The 22,375-nt window shown below is 35.1% G+C and overlaps 1 protein-coding gene across 4 annotated transcripts in view; it reads left to right on the forward strand.

The window, feature by feature from the left end:
* The window catches only part of BBS9 (Bardet-Biedl syndrome 9), a 308,372-nt gene that overhangs the window by 207,270 nt on the left and 78,727 nt on the right, over positions 1–22,375 (forward strand). For 3 of the 4 annotated variants that reach the window (XM_062569542.1, XM_062569544.1, XM_062569546.1), the window contains one exon: positions 3,346–3,802. The exons of the other annotated variant lie outside the window; for it this stretch is intronic. In XM_062569542.1, coding sequence (XP_062425526.1) covers positions 3,346–3,389 — 44 coding nt within the window. In that variant the 3' untranslated portion in view covers positions 3,390–3,802. Of the gene's footprint in view, positions 1–3,345; positions 3,803–22,375 lie in introns of those variants that run through there. 4 annotated transcript variants of the gene reach the window in all.

Raw genomic sequence — 22,375 nt, forward strand, 5'->3', positions numbered from 1 at the left:
CATTTTTTTCCAAAACCTAAAGAGAAATTAGATTAAAATTATAATTTTAAGTAGCAAAAGCCAGAAAATTATCATCTTCATGTACTTAGTTCCCTTACTCTCCCAGCCAGCAGTATGTGTTCAGACAGAGCTACCTGTCTAGGTATTCTAGGTATTCTGCTCTTTTTTTTTCTTTAAATATTACTATTGAATAGTTACTATATATTATAGATATATATACAATATATTTAAGACCACTGATACCACTGATGGGCTGTCATTTGAATTAAAAGCACTTTGCATCAGGCACTAAGCTATAGGTTAGCTGCTTACTTCAGACGCCTAACAAAGTCTTCCAGTATCTGAAAAAGCAAGTGTTTGCTTCAAGCTAGTACATCTAATCTAGCAAGCTAAGCTTCTTCATGATCAGTGAGGAGAGCAGATTCGTCTGAAGAATTAATTGAAGAGCTAATTAAGGTTCCCACCTCACCGTGGATTGATTTGGGGCTTACACAGCTGCCTGCGTACGGCAATTCAGTGCTCCTGCCTGCTGCACCGGGAGCCGCGCGGAGTCTGGGCACCCCTCGGTACAGGCGGTCATGGTTGATTGTGTCTTTGCCTCAGGACTTTTCAGGCTGTGCTTTCCCGTCTAATTAGTTTTTACCTCAAGCAGTTCCCTGACTTTTCCAAAGAGGGACTTTTTAAACGAACTGTTTCAGACACTGTTTCTGTGGGTTGTAAAAACTGTAAGATGCTACGACTTGAAGTCTTGAATGTTACCTGTGCATATCGTGCCACTTTTAGCAGTAGCAAAAATCATGCTAGCAAAGTTACTTGCTTGCTGTTTGAGTAACATCTACCTGTTTCTCCTTTTTCATAAGTACATGTGGCAAATAGAAAGAAAATCAGTCTAAAATGCATTTATCATATTCACCTTTCTTCTCTTGTCCACTCCTACTTTCTGCCTCTTTAGATTATAAGCTGTTTTTTACAGTCTGATTTAAACAAACTTACTTCTTTGAAGAAGGGAAAAGTACAGTTGTGTCTTATTAGATTTATGCATCTAAAAACCACTCATTCAAACAAGTTTTCTCTAAACAGAAATTATCTTTGGAGAAAGTGTTTCTTCAATAGCATTCTCCCTTAGACATTTGTCTAATAAGCAAAGCTTCCTCTCAAGAGAATGAGGTCTCATCAGCACAAGGACTGAACATCTTTTAACTCACTTTTCCCTTAGCTGTACCAAAGTCTTGTTTAGCTCTTCATTCTCTCATCCTGCCCTGTGGGATAAAAATAAATGTGTGTGTGTGTGTGTGTGTGTGTATACACACACACACATATATATGTATATATAAAAGATAAAATATTGAAGACTTACTGTTTTATCTTTTTGAATCAATTATTTATATGTAGCTGCTTCTGATTTAACCATTTATATGCATACTTTTGATATTCAGAACAGAATATTTAAACATTGAAGCATGATTCTATGCTTTTTTTTGGCCCTGGTCATACAGTTACAACAATATTATCTTGTGCTTAAGCAGTGATGCTATTCATATGTAGGTGGTTTGCAGAAATGAGGCCTGAACTAGTTCTAATCTTTTAATTTTTCCAATAAATTTTTATTTTCTGCTTTTATGTTTAAACATGAAAGTTTATGCCAAACCCTTTTACTATTGCTAGAGGGCTTCTTTCTTAAGGTACGTTGTTTTAACCTTTTGAACTTCAGCCTTCATAGTTGTTCTTATACAATGTACCATGAACTTGTGGGTTTCAGTTAAATTTTGATGAAGAGTAAAATAAAAATGGCAGTAGGACAAAGAAACTGAAAATCAATCTTTTGTGTTTGTGCAGTTTAATTTTCCTTTAACTCAGTACATGAAAAACACTGCGAGGTGGTCTATTGCATTGATAAAACTATCCTCTCTACATGGAATATTAGATCTGTTGTATACATTTTCTCCTTACTGTGTTCAATTATCTTAATGTGTGTTGTAAATGACACTGATTCATGGGCTTAGCATGGGCAGAAGTTCAAAGACGTGCATCAGGAAAAGATCCAGGAACCAAAAAAATAACTAAATTGAGTCCATAATTAATTAACCTGACCATATACGTTCATAGTTCTGATTTAACAGAAATTTGGGGGTTGGTTAAAGAGAGAATTTTTTTCTCCTTCCCCACTTCATAATGGACAGAGTGGATGGCTATATGTGTTCGAACGTGCCAACAGACTACTTAAAAAAAAAATCATGGTTTTATGAAGCTGCTGGCTTAAAAGGAGGGTGTGTTAAATCTGTGCTGGTGCAGGAGAAAGCAATTTAATAACTTGATCCAGAGAGTAGGAGCTTCAATTAGAGTTTTACTTTAATCTGGTTTATGGATTAATTTGGCTCACTTGGATCATATCTATCTCATTATAAAGCTATAGACCAGATTAAAGGGAACTGAAAAAATCATACCTGTTACTAATGTACCTCCCACAAGTCCTTTTCATTTTACATTATTTTGTTTATTTGTTTCAAATTTCATTCTAACAGGAAAGCCTTCCGGCAATGAGCTGTAAGGGTCTAGTTACTCGCAAGTCTTAGAGAAAGTATAAGGATTCCTCTGTCCCTCTGCATCTCTCTCTGTCTCTCTCCCTAAAGGGTTACTTTTGAAAGGTGATTTCTAATTTTATACAGACAAATTTGTGCCTGCTGTTTAATTGCACAGACATTGTTTTAGGATTTAGCCACCTAAGCCCTTGATTGCACCTGCGTATTAGGTAGTTACATGACTAAACCTCTTAATTTGCAACTACAGTTAATTGCAAAAAGAAAATTCTGTTGGATTGAAAAAGTCAAGGTTGAAAACAAATTAAAAATGATGTTCACTTTTCTAAATGTTACTCACTTTTCTCCCTCTGACTGTTTTTTTTTTTTTTTTTTTTTTTTTTAATTTTAGCTTAAGGTTGCTTACCAAAGTTTTATTTCTGTCTTCACTGACTTTAGCCTTGATGAAATTTGATTTTATTAGTAGATTTCACTGACGTTATGTTTTTTGACATTTCTTATTTTGGCTGATAGTGTTGCATGAAAAGGTCTCTGTGTGTGGTATATTTAACTGTGGTAAAATTTTATTTTCCATTTGTATTCCCATATTTTTTTTTCTGTCATACAGGTGGTATGTTAAGTGGAATAAATGGCTGCAGTGAGATTTTCAAAGTTGCAGTCACTCAGTTTTTACTGGTGTGTTTAATACATGTTGGAAGTACGTCCTCTGAAAAAGAGAATAGCTTCTTGTCTTCAGTGCTCCTGATTCATAACCCATTATGTCCTGTACTAAACATAGCATTTTTCATTTATGCTGATCTTGTTCCAGGAATGTGTTGTGTAACATCTGGCAGTGGACAACCAGAGGCCTGATCCTGAGGACTTGAAAATCATTTCAGCAGAAGCTGTAATCTCTTAGGATTTTGCATGCAGCGTTTGGCACTTCCCAGCCTAAAGCACCTACCATCTCTCTGTCTTGCACCATACCACCCGGATGTATGATGCTAAGCCAAAATTTCAAGCTGTTCGTATTTCTGTTGTTCACTTTTGTCTTTTGCTGTTTTTAAGCAGGCAGGAAAGTAGTTTTCGCCTGAGCTAAAAAAGTGAATTGCCAACAACAAACTCTGTATATTCAACTTGCTCTTGGAATTACTTTCTCCCTGTTGTCTTTCTCAACCTTCTTCTTTGTTATTACCCATCAGACAGGGGGCTGCAAAAACTGATAAATATTGGCTGATATAACACAGAGAATTTCTTACTGAGGCAGGCTATTGTTTTCTTTTGGTTTGGGGGTCCAAATCTGTTTCTTCTACAATTGTATCTATACTATCTGATGAAACCAGCATTCTTTTTTTTAAGAAACCCTAGTTTTATGATCTTTGCCTTTCTTAAATGGATATTGGCCTATCTTTAAAATGCAAAAGGCTTTGATATTATTGACACAATGAAAGGATACTTTTGAAAATAATTACTTTCATAAGAACAACTTATATCTGCATTTTAAAATGCAGATAAACAGTAGTTTATCTGCTTATTAGATCACATATCTTCATGATGCTGTATGGTACAAGAAAAAGGATTGCTTTCACAGTGTTTCTTTTCCAAAGGCAAGATTTGAAACACCTGTTTTAGTGTTTAAAATGAAATGAACAAAAACCGTTAAGAAAGCAATAGAGAACTCACATTCTACTTCAGCCGTAGGGATGCCTTAAATGCACTAAGTGACGTCTATCGGACTAAAGCTTCCCCTAAGTTCCACTGCCTTTCGCCAAGGGGGTCAGCTTGACCTTCACCTGAGTCTCTGGCAGAGCCTGATCCCTTGGGCATTCTCGGACTGTTACACCCACACCATCAATTTCAAAACAAAACACAGGCACGGCGATGCTTTATATTCAAAAACACAGACAAGAAAATGGAGCTGCTATTTTACAGGAGAAGAGCCCTGTTTATTAGAGTGTCTGCCTTCAGTGGCAGCTTCTGGGCTTTAGAGTCCAAGTGGGCATAGACACTTAATAAACCACTATGGTTTAGATGGAGGAAGAGCAATGAAGTTTCAAAACATATGAAGTATGATATTTCCTATTGACTATCCTTAGTGGCTCTGCACACAGCTTTTGGACCCTTTGAAGATATTTTGCTGTCTCCATAGACTACATAGATAAGTGATCAGGATTGCATTCTGGAACCAGACATCCACTTTTCTGATATTTCAGTCTTTAAATTAAAGTTTCTTGAGTCAGTATTCTGGATTTCTCCCCAAATTCCCATTCAACTTTTGCCACATTAGCCATTCTGTTTGCAGAATCAAACATAGGATGACTTTAGCTGCTACGTTGTTATCTCTTGTTTTGCCAGCCTGATCTTACAGATTCAGATTCACAAGTGCATTTAGAGAACTAATTTCCACTGGATTTGAGTATTAGTCTTTATGTATGCATGCATGTGTTTGTGGAGTGTTGTTGAAGAAAGCTCTTAATTGGGAAAATAACTTTGGGGAGGGACCTGAGTGGCATGCAGATGGGTTGTTACCCCCTAAGGAAGGGAAAAGGAGGGAAACAACTCTCAGCTCTGGACTGAAAAGGATAGGAATACAAGAGAAGGAGGAGAATTTCACTTGTGGCACAGAAAACATTATGAGGGCAGCAGGAGTCATCTAGGAAAAAAAGAAGAAAAGATGAAGCCCATATGGATTTCTTTTAGTGTCCTTTCCATTGCTGAGCTCTGCCTTGTTTTGCTTCATAATGATTTTCCAAGTACAACATACTTAGATGAAAACACTGATTTATTTTTGAGTTTTTGCACTTGCAGTCCTGATTCTGTTTTTAAAATGCAGCTGTTGAGAATCACTCAAGTTTGCTTACATTTTTTGTGTTTTCCCTGAGAAGTTATAGTTAGCTTTTTTGCACACAACTTCAAAATTAGACTTGTGTAAAAACTATTAAAATGTGGTTGACAAGCAGAACTAATAATTCTTGTGGTTTGTTTTTTTTTTTTATTATGGTCTTATTTCAGGCTGGGTGGGTTTTTGTGCTGATTGATCTGCTCTGTGAAAAGTAGGCCAGTGGGCTTAAACACAAGGCACTTAAAGGCTCTGTGGCCACATACAATGCCTTTCCGTGGAAAAATCTAACTCTTGGAGAGTCAACAAAATAAAATCCGCAGGAAAAATAGATGGCTATTTTATTTTTCATAGCTGCTTAGGAAGCAGCATTGATTAGCTTCAAGGGAATGATTCTGCTCATATACAATTCAGTTTAAGGCCTGTTTGGATTTTTATAACAGCTAGATAGAACTCTATGATGCATTAAAAACAACACAAATTTTGCTATAGCTATGAATGGTGTTATTTTCTTTCACCCTTCTTTATTTCTGATGCGTACATGATACATTACTGAATGAACGCTGTAAGTATAAATATACTATATATAAATATATAAAGAAGAAAAATTCTAATCCTGTACTTTGATTTATTCCTAAGCTGCTCTATCATCAACCTTCTATATTTTCATATTTATAGTTTTATATCAGGAAAAGATCTTTTATTCCTGTTTACTCAGGAAATGGTTTGTAGTCAAAATACTCCTTGACACTGTAGCCTTTTGCAAGAAGCTACTTGGTTGAGGTTTGACTATAGCATGTCTGCATCTTCCTAGACAATTATATTACCAAGAGTAACAGCCTCTATGACAAAGCTGATAAATTTATAATTTCTCTTTAAAACAACTCTGCATAAGTTAAATATCTGCTGAGATAAATTACTTACTTTTGAAATTGTTGGTGCAAGATTTGAATGATATTGTATGACTTTAAATTTGAAGAACTAATTACATCCTTCTCCCGGAACCCAAGTGAATGGGGGTGATACCAATTTGGCTTGTATCATTAATCACGAGTGCCTTTTCTGATAATATGTGTGTATGCGTGTTGAGCCGGTCATCCTGTATTTTCTCTGTGTATAAGGATGTTAAATAGGTAAGAGCATACTATAGACTGTGAAATTCCAGCTTTAAAAAAAGATGGCACTGGACTGTTGGCTTGAGCATCAAAATGAGTCAAGAGCTGAACTAGGTCCTTGCGCTACCTGAATAGATTCTAGTCTGAGTCTTCTCCCAGCTAATGTGCTTGCTGATTGCGTTTTGATGTCAGTATTGGCTTCACTGAAATTACAAGATCAATGTTATTTCTGAGGGATTCACAGCCATATTAAGAAAGGAGGTAGGACTTACAAAAGGCATCAGAGCACAGTTTGAACATCTCCAGGCACACTGTATGTGTCAGATGATGGAAAGGTAAGCAGTTAGATATATTTCCTTTATCTGATTGTGGCCAAATACCACATAGTGGTTAGAAATGTGTTTTTTTTTTTTTTTTTTTTTAAGGAACAACAACAACAAAAAAAGAATAAAACTCTCCAGGGACTGTGGGTTTGTTGTTGTTTTTTTTAATGACAGAGGAAGAAAGAATGAGTCAGACTGTTTCCTCAAACAGATGCAAGATGTGTCCATTCCCTGTACCTCCTCTAGGTATGGATTTTGGACACATCTGTAGGTTTCTTAAAACAGCTTATACTTTCTTTCATCTGTGGTGATGACACTATTTGAAGGGCATGTGAACTTGAAACTAAAAGTATTCTTCTTCCATAAGGAAAATGATGAGACATTCATCCTATTGCCTCAAAAATCATTCAGTGGGTATTTTTTTGATAAAATAGAGTACTTTAGAAGCTTACTTTAAATCTCATCTAATTACTAAGGCATTACATTTCATAAATTACATAAGCACAAATTTTGGTCAGGTTGAATAATTTGTTTAGCAAATATACATTTTACAAGATGTCAATATATTGCTATTGCTAAGATGTCAATGTATTGCTGTTGCAATACAAATATTAAATATATTCTTATATAATTGAAACATTCATTACACTGACACTTGGAATTACTGGCTGTAATACAGGAAACAGTGATAATAGTTTGACAGTAGTCTTTGTTATATGGTTTCTTTGCTTTCTGAAGTGTCCAGAGTTCTCTGTTATTATACAGCATTGAGTTTTCTTGTGTCATCTCCTGATGCAATCCAAAGTTCAGTTCTTTACAAATGTGTCTAATGATGGTTCCTATCAGAGTTTCAGCCCATTTGCTTGTTTATGATTTTTCTTTGTGTAATTATTGTAAACTTGCGCTGAGAATCATTTAAAGCAGTGAAGTCCTGGAATCATGCTGCCTGTTTAAATGTCAGGAGTGAGGGATTAGGAGACTTAAATTGGCTGTTGCTTTTCACTCAGTGGTTGGACTAGAGCTGGTTCAAGAAGAAGGGCAGCAGGAAAAACAGTTAGGCCACCTGTTAAAGTCATTGGTTGAACTGAGACTTGCAAGGCAGCCTCACAGCATTCACTGCATACTTTCATAAATGATATTGTGTTGACATTCAGTTTCTCAAAAGCTCCAAGTGTTCTTTGGCTTTGCTTTAGGCCTCATTGCTATTTGCAGCTCCTGCAGAACCTTAAAAGCTTTCCATAGGGACTCAGTATATGTACAATGTATGCATACTAGTTTGCGATTATGAACTCTCTGTATATACTTTTATCACATGGCAAATTTCATTTTTATTGTAAGGCTACTTGAATTCTCTTCTCTCTTTTTTCTAAAATTTTGGGTAGAATTCCAAGTTCGTGAACCAGTGATAGCAATGAAAGGTTTTTGCATTTTGAGTCTTTGGTAAGAAGTTTGTTTTGAAAGAAAAAATGAGTAAGTCAAGAGAACTAGTACATTTAGCTATACTGTGAAACTAAAACTGTTTGAAAGGCAACCCATTTGTTGAAAAAATAGCTAAAAGTTCATTGTTTACAGTATAAATTTTCTCTTAATGTCTTATAATTTTTAGCTGATGACAATTTTCATAAATTTTGAACAGATAATACAGGGAGGGTCTTTACCTGATGAAGATGATCGGGGTCATCTGCTAGAGGCACAACAACTTTATGAAAAGTGAACTTTCTACCAAGTAGTTTAGAGAGAAGGAAAAATTCAAAGCAGCACTGCTGTAGGAAAAGAAAGAGGATTGTGGACATGCTATAGAAATCTCATTCACAACCAATGAACTCCTACTAATGGGGAGGAGATAGAGGCTGGGAAGAGCTTACGGATGATTTGCTTTGCTTGGATCTGTAAATCTCTTACACAAAATGAAGAGTAATTGATTTTAGGTACACTTGCAAATTCTAAATTTTTTGCTTCATTTAAGCACTGAAACTGTTTAAAGAATGTACTTAAGTAACTAGTGTGTCATGAAAGGTTAGGAATATTGTCTTGGAGAGCTATGGATGCTGAACTGTAAGGCTCTGATTCTTCAGAGGGGTAACAAATATATGGTGCTCAAGAAATGTGCTGGGGGAAAGAAGAGAACAGAGCATAAAGAAAGGTCAAAAACATGCAGGTCCAGTAATGAACTTGGGTATAGTGACCTAGTGAGTGACTAGGATGTGTAACTTAGCTCAGGCGCTCTCTGCTTCTTGCAAATTCTTATGCCTTTGGCTTCCCACCAGCCATGGCGAAGGCCTGGCACCACTGCCTGTGATGTCAGCTGAATACAAATGCTTTCAGCACATCATAGGAGGACACCAGGCTACAGAAATGCATTTCATTAAAAACTACCCAAATCCCTGGGGATTTTAAGGCAATGTTTGTTACTGCAGTTGCCCTTTCTTCTTGGTAGGCTTTTTCTGGGTATGATGAGATACTATATTTGGTGCAGTGTCAGTTTCTAAATACAGCAAATACTAATCATCTCGAAGTATAGTGCACAGTAAAAGAAATGCCTGAGCCAAATTTACCATGTTACCCACCAGCTCCACTGTGCCTGGAAGCTCTTGTTTTGCTTTAGACCTTACATAATTTGGAGTTTCTTTTTAGATCTAACTTCACAACTAGTGCACACTTCATACATTTTGCCTGGTTTAAAATGAGATAACTTTACAGCTATTAGACAAAATGTTCCTTTTCTACAGAAAGTGCTAGAGGGAGATGCGGGTATATTTTTGGTGTTTTACATCCCAGAATCATCTGGATATGAGATTATGAATTGGTAAATGGACAGGACCTGTTTTTGGAGAGATTATCATTAATTCCACCGTGTTAAAAATCGATTTTATCCTTGTTATGTCTCTTTCAAATTTCCAGTTTTCAACGGTTTACCTTTCATGTGTGGTCAGTTACTTTCCATAACAAACTTCAATAGTCATTTAGTCATTTACGCACATTCTTCCTTAGTTATAATTCCATCACCGCGTTAAACTGTCTTGATGTTGGGGGATGCAACAGTTTGCTTTATAAAACATTGTTGGTTTGCTCCTGTCATATTGTAATAGCCCCCTTACTTATTTCAGTCAGTTCACCTGCTACTAATGTAATGTTTTTTAGTCAGTAAGGCCTTTTAACTCCTACAGAATTTAGCTCTCCCAGTCTACCAGTTTTAATAACTGACCTTAACAAGAGATTGTGTGTGTGTGTGTGTGGTTTTTTTTTCTTTTTTTTTTCTCCTAGCAGACCTACATTTGATTCTTAAATATATCAACTCTTGGATGAATATAACCTCCTGCAGGTGGGACGGTTACTTTCTAGCTGAATTATCTTTCTTTTTATCACTTCTTGCCAAAATATATTCATTTCTAAATAAGTCACCCCTTTGCTATTTACAAAACTCAGTGATATTCTCCAGCAGCTTGTCAATAGGATTCATTCTGGTGAAGTGTTTTAATAAATTTCTGCGTTACTTATGACATTGTTGCCTATAACATCAAAGAACAGCCCAGTAATAACTTGAAAATATCTTTCAATCATACATTCCAAAAATAGATGTTTAATAAGCTGCTTTTACTTGCTATTGATAACTACTATTACTTTTCAGCCTTTATTATTTGTAGGTAGGTAATAACTGTATGCAATAACTCACATTCGGTATTAAGAACTACAGTACCCCAAACAGCACATTATTCCTGATACGGTGCCACTGAATTCATCTAACTCTGTTTTTGTTAATGAATTGGCAAGTATTGCCTTGGATAGTGTAGATTCCTATAGAGTTTAATAGAGTGGCTGTGATAAGTATTCTGTAGCTTAAGATGGTATTTTACTTTTTAGTCCTGCCTGTTGGGCTGGAAATATGAACCTATGTTTGCAATGAGTTTGAAAGCCTTTAAATATAAGGAAGGGAGAACTGATCTTTAGAATAACTTCTGAATAGCTCATAAACTAAAACTAAGAGCACTTCAGTACTAACATCAGCACATCACCCACAGGAATTGTGATTGGCTAATATAAGTGTATCCACTTAGATTGCTAGAAACTACTAAAGTGGGGTGCATTACGATAAATAGATAAAATTACACTACTCATTGCTTAAGATGGCTGATTTGTCAGGCACAGATGTGTTTATATTGCTTTTATATTTCTCACTGAGATGATGTGATGGTTAATCAATAATTCGCTTGCTAGTTTTAAAGGGAAGGGGCAGCCCAAACAACCCTAAGTGAGGGCCTGTGGTGCATTTCTCCTTTAATAAATAACAAGAGTTTGCACTTACATTGCAAAATGTCTTTCATCCAAACAGCATAAGCATTTACAAAGAGTGTAAGTGATGCTACATTCATTTTAGTATAGGAGGGGCTGAGGTATAACGAGTTTGAGGTTCACCCAAAATCATGCAGAAAGTCAGGATCAGAATTAAATTTTAGTGTCAAGGTAATTTTCTTCAAATCATACTTCAAGGTAAACATAGCAGTTCTTCCATCAGAATGAAAAAGAGCTGTTTAACTAGTTTCTACCGATCTTGCTGGAGTAACTACTGACCAGTGGAGCTACTTGTGTAGTAATACTTCACATCAGGGCTGAAATCTTACTCGTCTGAAGTAGTTTGGATTTTTCCCTCTCACTGCAGTATGTCTAGGATCTCACCCAAATGTGAGATCTGCTATATGATCTTGGGAGGTGGCTGCTGAACTTTATTGATCATAAGCTGAAAGTAAAATTGTAGAGTTTATCCCTTGAAAAGATGATGATTGTTTCTAGGACCTAGATATCTACTCATTTTCAATGGTGCTGAGACAGCTTCCTCTGCAGAATGCAGTCAAGTGAATACTGATTTTGAGTGCTATTCTGTTGGGCTTTGTTTTTTACTTACAAATATTGAGAAAAAAAAATCCAATTACAAATTAACAGTGTGTACAATAAATTACCCCCATTTGTGTTGCCAAAATATGAAGGCTGCAAATCTTAGAATGGTTGCAAAATATTGATTATATAAAATAGGTAACAGGATTGTGCTACGAATTGGGCTTGTGTTGCAAGATCACTTCAGTTCTGTAGAGATGTTTTAATAGTATCAGCTTCATGTTGGCTTCAAGCTGTTACTACTTTTCAGTTTAAAAAATAAATCTTCTGTACTTTAGGAAACAAAGCAGCCAATAATATAGTAACAGAGAAATTGATTTTTTTCCAATATAGGAAACCTGTCCACACCAGAAAGTGAAGTATGGGATGTTTGGCTCGAATAATGCTTGTTTTTGTCACTACAAGTTTACATCGCACCACAAAGTGCATATTCTGTTAAGTCATACTCTTATCATCTGTGTAGACTGAAAAACCAGTTAAAATGCTTCTAGAAGAAGAAAGCCTGATTTCTGCCATTTTCTGAACTTGCAGATGCTTGTTAGCAAAGACATTTGCATTAGCATGGCTAGTGATTCTATTCAGTTGGCTATTTTCTGAGAGACTGCAAAGTAAGGGGATAGAATCCAAGAAGTATAGGTTTTAACAGAGTTTTCATACTCTTGGTATTACCCTCACATGATAAATACTTTGCTAAGAGCGCTGGCTTTTGTCACATGGTCTTCTACTTTTTTTTTTTGTTGTTGTTTGGAGCATGTCTATCTGTTCTGTAGAGGTAGACTTCTGAGTGAACCTAGGGAGTAGAGTGATGTTCTAAGAATTACAATAGATGTTTGAAAAGTTTTTTTTTTTTTTTTTTTTTTTTTAATACATATATGTAGTCAGTTCCCTGGATTTCTTTTTTCCATCTTAAAATCTCAGTCAGTTGTTTCTTCTGCTAAAGGTGAAAATTTCAAATGTGTATAAATATGCATAGATCTGTTTTTTCTTAGTTTTTAAGTAGCACTACCTCTTTTCTTCTTTTTTAATAAAAATATTCGGAGACTAAGTGTGCTGATGCTGGTTTCTTGCAGAATCGTAGAGAGTTTCTCATACATATTTTTATTCTTTTTTATTTCGTCCCAATGTTTCAGAAGAGTTTCATTCAGAAATCGTGTCCTATTTTCTATTATGTTTTTGCCTTTTTTTTTTTATCTGAGTGTGACTCATTCCTAATCAGAGAGCATACGAGTGAGGACTTACTTCAATTTATTGTATTTCTTAAAGAAAATTCCTTGAAAATACACATATATTGCAAATTTAACGTACCATATTTAGGTGTTTTTGCTGTCTAGCATCACCGTTTTTCAGTTCAGAGCTAGAAAGTGTAAATGGATCCAGAAGCAGTAAAAGAATTGTTAAAAGAGGCATTCACTGAAGGCTAAGCCTTCATTTATCTGATTTGTTTAATTCTAATTTCAAGAAGCTAAATCCAGTTAGAAGATTATATTACTCCTCTCCATTACACCTCCATTCATTTCTCCCTTCCTGGCTGCTATTTCTCTCATGTGAGGTCCAATTCAGAAAGAATTTGTGTACATCTTTCCTTTATTTTTGTGTATACCTAAGATGGTGTTTTCAGGAAAACTCTTAAAGATGTGATTAAATCCATTCAGTAATAATCTCTGAAACAGAACCTTGATGCAGCTTTATCCATTTTGATGAAAAGCTTGATCTTACGTCTTTTTAACTAATAAGAGCTTTGCTTTTGATTAATAATGTAAGATAAGTTCAATGGTCAAATATCTTTTATTTCTCTAGCCTATTTTATCTTTCTCAAAGCATTGCTTCTCCTTCTCTTCCACCACTTTTCCATGCACTGTCGCAGAATCTACATCTACTTACTTGGTTTTGCTTTCAGTTAGTTGCGTATTTCTAGTGTTGAGCAGTCACTCAACTCACTCATGTTTTCCCATGTTGTTTAGCAAACATATGTGTTAAAATTATTTCCAAACATTATTAAATGTCTAGAATAGATGGGCCTTTATATTAAGTTGCATTAATTGCAAGAAGTATGCCACAAGGAAAAGTTTAAATGCCCTGTAGGAATCTGTAGACGAGAGAGGATATTAATTAAATGTATGTTTTGGAATAGTGTTTTCCTCAGGGAATAACACAGAGGACCAATTTCATTGAGTTACGCTAGAAATTAATTTGACCTACTGTCTTTGATGTTAAACTAGGGACAAACTCATTTCTTTGGTATCTACTTTGAAAATGTATAGGGGTGAGGCAGTGAGTTTACACGTCACCAGAGAGTGTTGTAGATGTAGCTGAAAAGTAGTCTGTGGCACAGTGTTATATTTCAGGTCCTGTTCTATGTATAACAGCAGTGAATAGTTACAATTACATTTTTTCACATACGTTTCTCTGCTACACATTGGGCAGTGTTTCAAAATGCACAGTATTAACAGAAGAACAAAAAACCAAATACCTTTAATAAGTAAATTATCAGAGATCTAAAACTGAAATTAGCAATGCTGGCCAAACTCGTGAGGAACAGTGAAGCAATTGGGACAGGTAAGGGGGGCGGGGAGAACTCTCTGAAACTGGAAGACGGTACTCCTGTGGCCCAACTTTATTGCTAAAGGGTTAGCCAAACAGACCCCTCGGTGACGGTGAAAATCCTTGTAAAATTTGCTTGTCGGTCCGTAACCTTATTCCCTTTCCCGACGACAGCTCTGCACGTAAACTTGCGCATTCCTTGTGCAATCTTCAACAAGAGACATTGTAAAGCAATTACGTAGCGCTGCCGTGTTTCCTTTCAGGAAGAAAGGATGGTGGTTGTAAATAGTATAGCCTTTAGCAATTTTCTGCTGTTTAGGCCTATGACTGACGTTTACAAATGATGTGTACGGTGACAGCTTAATTAGGCATAAGCTCTTTTGTGTGTTTGGATAGTATGGGAGGTGTAGATGGCCAAGTTTTTTCAAGAATAAATTGGAAAGTGTTTTGCCTTCTGTTGTCTATCAACTCAGTCTTACATACTGTGTCCAAAATCAGCCTTCACTGTAGACTTTCCCCAAAAATAGAAAGATGTCAGTTTAAGAGATGTAATATTCAGAGCCATCATTGGATGAGAGACACTGAATAAAATTGAAGCTTTGCAGAAAATGCCTTTGTGCTATGTTCTTGTTGTACATAGCACATAACACTTGTCTTGAGAAAGAGCTTTTGTAGGAAGATTTATATTCTTTTTATGGATAGCGTTTCTCTTGCTGCTGTTAAAAGGTCAAAATGAAGAAGCAGTTAATTAGAAACTTGCTAAGGTTACTCATATTTTCACTGAAAAGCTTTTTCACTGCACAGTGAAGATTACAAAATGTGAAGGAAGTTAATGTAAAGCATTTTTGGATTAGCTGACTTTGTTACTGTGTTTTTTTCTTTTTTTTTCCCCTATGTTTTCTTTTCCCAGGTGCTCAACCTCTTCCAGAATCTGATGTAAAGTTGCATAATATTTATGATAGTTACATTAAAAAAGCACTTATACAGGTCAGGGGCATGACTAGCTACCTTTACTGCTACCGTACTGTTGTGCTACTGTGGCTCTAAGGCATATAATGTTTTACCTAAGTTTGGTATGAGAACCAAACCTATGAGAACCTGCCAGCTGTCTTATACCTTAGTGTTTTTTTACAGTCTTCAGACCAAAGAAACACTTAGTATGGAATTTTATTTTATTTAAATAAGACCATACTTAGGATAATATTGATTACTTTTGAAAATTCTACCCAGAAAGTTGATTGTGCTTGCAGATAAAACCATAGTAACTCTGGTTGTCAGAAATCAGGTGTTTCTATGTTTCTCTGAGTCATCATGCATCATTTACTGGCTGACTTGATTCCAGTTATGTAGAAAAGAATATTTTGAGCTTTATGTATATCAAGTCTGTAAATACAGTTCTTGCTTAGGCAAAAAAACATTTTACTTTCTGCTTGATAACTTTGAGGAAGTACAGTAGCAGAAAGGCTAATGATAAAAATGCATTGAAGTAGAAAGCGCGTCACATACATATAGGTCTTCAAGTTCTCTTTTTATCACTACTGATAGTTTCAATCACTGAATCCTTTTTTACAGTGCTTCTATCACAGCATCAAAAGTACGTGATCAAACCGCGCTTTTTTTAATAAGAGGGATGTTAGCTATAAATATCATTTACACCCACCTACAAAATTTGCTTTAGGTAAAGGGAAATGTAGTTTCATTCTCCTTTTCTCTGACTGTGTGAGAGGAGCATGACTTAGGATTGTTACATGCAGGGCATTGGCAGTTTGACAATGTTAGAGAAGATTTAACTTCTTGGATACCTCCTTGGTTATCCTAATCGTGTAGATCTACTGTTCTATTAATGTATGGGATTATATTTTAATTTCCTCTGGTCTCCATGACAAAAACTGAGAGAAGGAAAAGGTTTCTGTGCTATTTAAATGGTCTTAGTTCATATTGATGTTCATTCTGCTTCAAGATCAATGAAGGCAGAGGTGAATTCCTGCAGTTTTTGCCAATGAGTATTAGTAAGAAAGAGCTCTAAGAGTTGTCTACACTATTAGAAATATGTTATTACTGCAATATCTTTTCCCATGAAAAACAATTCATTTTGCATTCTGAGAAGCAATTTTAATTTTGTACTCATGAAGCTAATTTGTATAATACTGTCGAACCCAGTTTGGCATTCAGCCAAAGGCTCTTGGTACAGGTCCTTAGCATTGCTGTAGCAATTTAGACTTTAACCGCACTAGGTACCTTTGCAAAATCCACAGGGGGGAAAGATGCCATGTAACTTTAACTACTATGTTTGCGATTAATTCGCATCTTTAATGTCAGTAAATGTAATAAATTAATTATTTACTAGAGTACAGTATTGAATAAGTAGTTACAGAATTTTTATTTTTGAGTAGACATAATGAATAGTCTGAGACGTTACATTCGGTAGAATTTTTTCTGTAGGCTGAGATAAACCATGACTGATGTGTCATATTTAAGGACTTTGCAAGTTTGAATGCGCTTCTACTTGTATTGAAGGTTACATTTACGTAATTTTCTTGAACCAACCTATAGAAGTCAGATGTAGAATAACCTATAGAAGATCCGATTGCTGTTGGATAGAACAAAATTCTTTCTTTGCTATGAAGCTTGGTAAATTGATTCCAAATAGTAAAGAAAGATTTTATTTTCTAACAGGTCAGCAGGTTGGTAGAGTAGTTGCTACAGCATCCTTGTTATTACATCACTCTCTATTTAATTCTACGTATTTATTCTGAAGTAAAAGAAAATCCAACACAGCAGTGGTATGGATCCCTTCATGCCATATCACCATGATATGCCTATTGTGTTTGAGAAACAAAATCACAGGAAGTAAAGAAATTTCAATTTTTGGCCTCTAAGATTGTCAACATGTGTGCTAGTTCCCACGCTTCTAATGCAAATGTAAAATTTAATAATAATCATGGCATCCAAATTCCAAAGAGATCTAATAACTCCATTATTAAATGTAGACACATTTCTGAAGACTTTAATAGAAGTCAATGTCCAATTGATACATTTAAATTTCCTTTAGAAATTGAAGAGAGGAATGTGATTTACTGAGTAAATATCATAGAAAGATCAAAAAAAGCCTGTCAGATTCTGCAGAGGTTTTTACATTGTTTTACATTTGTTGTCCACTGCTGCATTGATTAAAATAACAGCTGGTACTGAATATGATTGGATATGAAATAATGTTCTTGAATTAAAAAAAATATAATCTCCCATTCCTAATCTGTTAAATCATTGTGAATTTATTGTCATTTGGAAGTTTAGGAAGCTATATGAAGTTACTTATACTTTTTCTATAAAGATAACGAGACTTTTAGATGTGGTAGACAATATAATTTCTGAAATAATGATTGCAAAACTAATTTTCTGAAATGTTTGAATTAATAGTTTCAACTCTTAAATCTGCTGTACAGGAAAGACATACCTGACTAACTCTTTCATAATTTTTGTATCCATGTCATTTTCCCTTTAAAATTTCTATGGGGATATGCAAGTAAAAATTTATTTTATAATTTTTGTCTTATCAGTGCTTCTTGTCATTAATTAAGAAAATTAGTCAGCCATTTTTGAAAGCCTCTTTCATCTCCCATGGGACAAGTCTTTATGCCTAATTTTTCTTTGAACTAAACTGGTAAACTTACTATGATTGACCCTGAGAAATAGGTTTTGATATCAAGATGTTTACAAGAAAGAGAATGGAACTATGCTTAAAAGAAAGAAGACTGCTACTGGAATGAGGAATATACATTTTTTCTCTTAGCTTGTTTTTTCTGTAACTTTTGGACAGACCTACCACAACTGAAAAAGAAATGCCAAAAGGTAGTAGGTTAGCTAGAAGACAAGGCAGACAGAAGGTTGTTTCTGGATTTGTAGTACATAAATATTGTTACAAACTTCATGTGGGATCCAAAAAACTACCTTATTAAATTTACCAATGGTTCTCATAATAGCTACTCTGCAAAACAATAGTTATTTTCTTTCATGATTCACAAAGAACATTGCAGTAATAAGTTTAGGACAAATTTCTGAATTTGTAATTTTAAGAAATGGGGGATTGAATCATTCAAATGAGCCAACAGTCCTTAAATAACAGCTTTTTCTGCCCTGGACTGAAGGTTCAGTTTTCATTGAAGGCAAAATGTGTTTTGTACTGTCAAACCAGCTCCTTAGTCAAACATTTGGCTTGATCTGACTCCTACTGAAAGCAATAGATGACTTTTCCTGGGAGTGAGATCCAACTCTTGAATTGTTCTCAAAGTAGAAACCATTTCATTCCTCTGTTTAGACAAGTAGCCTGTAAGCAGTCTAATCAAATTTAGCCTTGCTCATAATTGTTCAACACTGTGAATAATTTACATTAGTACAGGATAAGACTGAGGTATTGTTCTAGTTTATTGATGTTTTCCCAACACATAGCTTGAAACTTGCTATAAACTTCAATTAAAAATTTTAATTGAAATCTAAGACATGTTTTGTCACTATCCTTTTTTTCAAATTGAAAGTTATTTGGATCTAACTTAAGTAGTGCCATTCATGAGTATAGTGAGGTAAATACGAATATTGTATGTACTATTTTTCTCAATTTTTCTGTGCCTGTGTCAATTTTCCAAAGTTATCTTTCATAACTACATGGCAAACTAATTATTTAGCTATACAAAGTAAATTTTTATCACCTTGAAATCTGTGTTAATACAGCTCAAAGCAAGTTGCGTTGCTATACCAAAGACATGTGTGTGGACATAAATCAAGGCAGGAGCAACTTTAGATTATTTGTTCAAATTAATTTTGTAGGGCAGATAAGCCCCTAGTTGGCATGATACCTACACTGATAGTTCAGCACTTAGGGTCATAATTTAGCAACTATTTAGGTAAGAGAGTCCAATATTTATAAGATGATGCAGAGTCTATCTTGCATAGACAGACTCAAATGTAGTATATTAATTTTAAAAGAGTGAGAGGCTAGAATCTTGCTTATTATGTGGAAAAACTAATTGCTTTGTAAAATGAAAAAAAAATATGTCCAGAAAGTTGGAACAGGGTGTAGTACCGTATTTTCTACTGCTAGTATTACTTTCAATACAATATTTATTATATAAGCTCATTTACCCCTGGTGGTGGAGAGGATGGGGGACTACAAAAGATCTATAGCTACATATACTTCGAAGCAGTGTGAGCTAACAGGAGAGCTCTTGCTGATATTTGTAGTTCAGAATTCAGACCTTATATTCTTTTCCACTAATACTTCAATTCCTTCCTCTGAAAGAAGCCATTCTGTGCTGCTATAGAAAGATGATGACAATTCTGTTGGTGGAACTCCATTCCTTACAGAAAGTCATTGTACAAAGGAGTAACAGCATAAAAGCTAACACAAAAGTAAGATACTAAGATCTATCTTTGTAAAAGAGAGGCTTTAAGATCTTCATGATTGAGAATTAAGCCTAATACTTACTTAAAAAGAAAATGGAGTCTTCTACAGGCTTTTTGTTACTCCTCTAACATTCATTTGTTTGATTTCATATTGATTCTTAATGTTTTCACTCCTTGGAACTTTTGTACAAACATCACTGCAAAGTTAAACATATTCAAATAAAACCTAATAAATCTGAAAAGGAAATACTGTATAACAGTTCCATTTAGATGGTGGAGACTCTCCCATTGAGGACTCCTATGGCTTTTTTATGACTTTTTTTTAATGTTTAGTTCCTAGCTTCCATAAATTATCCATGCTGGCTTTTCATTAACATAGAAGGCAAACATAATTTATTGTGAAGAATTCTTTAGTCACACATGATTGAGAAGTTCAGAAAGATCAGAGACATTATGCTTTGTGGTAGGAACAAAACTGTATTTCATGTAAAGGCTCCAGCTCCCTGAATTTCAATATATTTTTTTTTCCATTTCCACAAAAATTCAGGAATGCTGATACATTACACAAAAACATTTTATAACTGCTGGAGCTCTTTAAGGAGCTCAAAGAATGATGTTACCTATTCCTGACAAATGAAATAATTGTGGCATTTCTTTGTGTATTAAATGAGAGTCATGCATTGCAATAATTATTTCTATCTAGAAAAAACTTTAAAACAGTTCTTTGTTCAAATATCTTGTGTGCTAGTTGAGGGGAAAGATTGGAGGAACTAGTAAAAAGATTACGATGAGACCAAATAAGGCAAGCTTTGTTACTACGGGGCTCCGTGTGTGCATGGATTTTCTTTTTTTCTTTTGGTCTGAAAAAAGTTTCATATATATAAAACTTCCAATAAAAAATGTGAGCGGTATGAAGATGAGGATGATGATTCTTGCTTTCTAAAAGAAAGCAGTGGAAAAGGATTAAATTTCATGCAGTACTGGGACCAGGAGTGAGTTTTCTATGCTGTGAGTACAAGAGACTGATTACAGCGTGAGCCTGATAATGGGATGAAAAATTGCTTGTAGTCTAACGGGAAAGAGGTCCCTAGTGTGTGTGTGGGGGGGCTATCAGAGCAGTTTTAGTACTTAGTGTTTGAACAGAAGAGTTAAATTCCTGTATCACCAGTATTTTGTCCATGAGTATGATGAGTTGGAGGATAATGTTAATTAACATAATATTAAAAGAAGATTTGGATGTTAATACCGACATCATTTTTTTTTTCTTGAACAGCAAAGGTACTAAGCAAACATTCTTTAGATACAGAATATGTAATATTTCTAAAATATATCTGTTTTCTCATAAAATTATGTTAAATATAATTATTCCTAGTTAAAATAGACACTGCTAAAATCGATAAATATGAGGTAAGTAATGGCAAATCTTGATGTAAATTAGAAAGCATAAACAAACTGCACTCAAAAAAGAATGTGCTTGAACTTAAGAATTCACTACAGGATCAGGATGCAGACTGCTAGCTCTTAGATAATTCATAGTAATCCTTTGTCATGTCCTCCATTATATTAACATTTTTAGTTAATGGATATATTTAGATTAGCATAAATAATTGGGCAAAAATCTTCACTTATATAAATATTATAAAATAAAAGATAAGGAAATATGCACATCAGCTATATTGTGTCCGGGTTTGGTCCCTTCCAGTACAAGAAAGATGTTGATGAACTTGGGTGAGTTCAGCAGAGGGCTACCAAGGTTGTTGCAGGCTGGAGCTCATACCCTTTAAGGAGAAGCTGAAAGAATGGGACTTCTTCCCCCTGGAAGAGAGAAGGCATGGGTGAACCTGAGAGCAGCCTGCCAGTACCAAAGAGCAGGTTTATGAGCAGAGTTATGAAGCAGGAAGAGAAAAGACATTGGTCCTATATTGAAAGAGGGGAGATTCCAGACTGACATAAGGAAAAGCTTTTCCCTGTTTGGACAGTCAAGCTTTGGAACAGGCTACTCAGAGAGGTTGAGGCATCCTCAAACCTGAAACCTTGGAGGTTTCAAGACCTCATCAGATAAAGCCCTGATCTGAATTCAGTGCTGACCTTGCTTTTAAGCAGAAGGTTTGACTTAGATGGTCTCTTGTATCTAGAATTACTCTATGAATCCTAAAAATAAAGTCCCACACTGACCCATTGACTGAAGATGTCATATAAATGTTTCCTATGCCACTGGATGAAAGAAATGTAAAATAAGTTAAATGATCGTAACATAATTTAAGGAACTAATATAGGTGAAGATACTATCTCCATGTTTCTGTTAGTTCTATTTAATATGACTAGAAATCACTTCAGAGGTGCTTAGTACACACTTTCTAATCATGATATTTGTCTGAGAATTACTGATATCTGTGCATTCCCCCTTTTCTACCTGAATTTGGTCACTGTAGATTGTGGTCTGAAGGTTTATAACAGGTGTTAACTTCTAAGTTATCTTACTACTGTACCAAGTCTCCTAGAAGCTGCAAATGGTATCTCTCTGGAAGAAGCAATCTTATCCCAAATAAAAAAAAAAAGTATTATTCCCATTTTTCAGAAGGGCATCATAACTATGTTTCAAATGATAGGCTAAACTGCATATATGTCATTTTGGTGCAACTGTGTTCACATCTTGTGAGTTCCAGCCTAGTGTCAAAACTATAGAATTACTTGTTCTGGTAGGCCTTGATTTATGTCTCATGTGCTCTCTTTTTTACAGTTTGAATGAGTATT

Source organism: Rhea pennata, chromosome 2 (genome assembly GCF_028389875.1).
Source record: "Rhea pennata isolate bPtePen1 chromosome 2, bPtePen1.pri, whole genome shotgun sequence".
Taxonomy (NCBI): domain Eukaryota; kingdom Metazoa; phylum Chordata; class Aves; order Rheiformes; family Rheidae; genus Rhea; species Rhea pennata.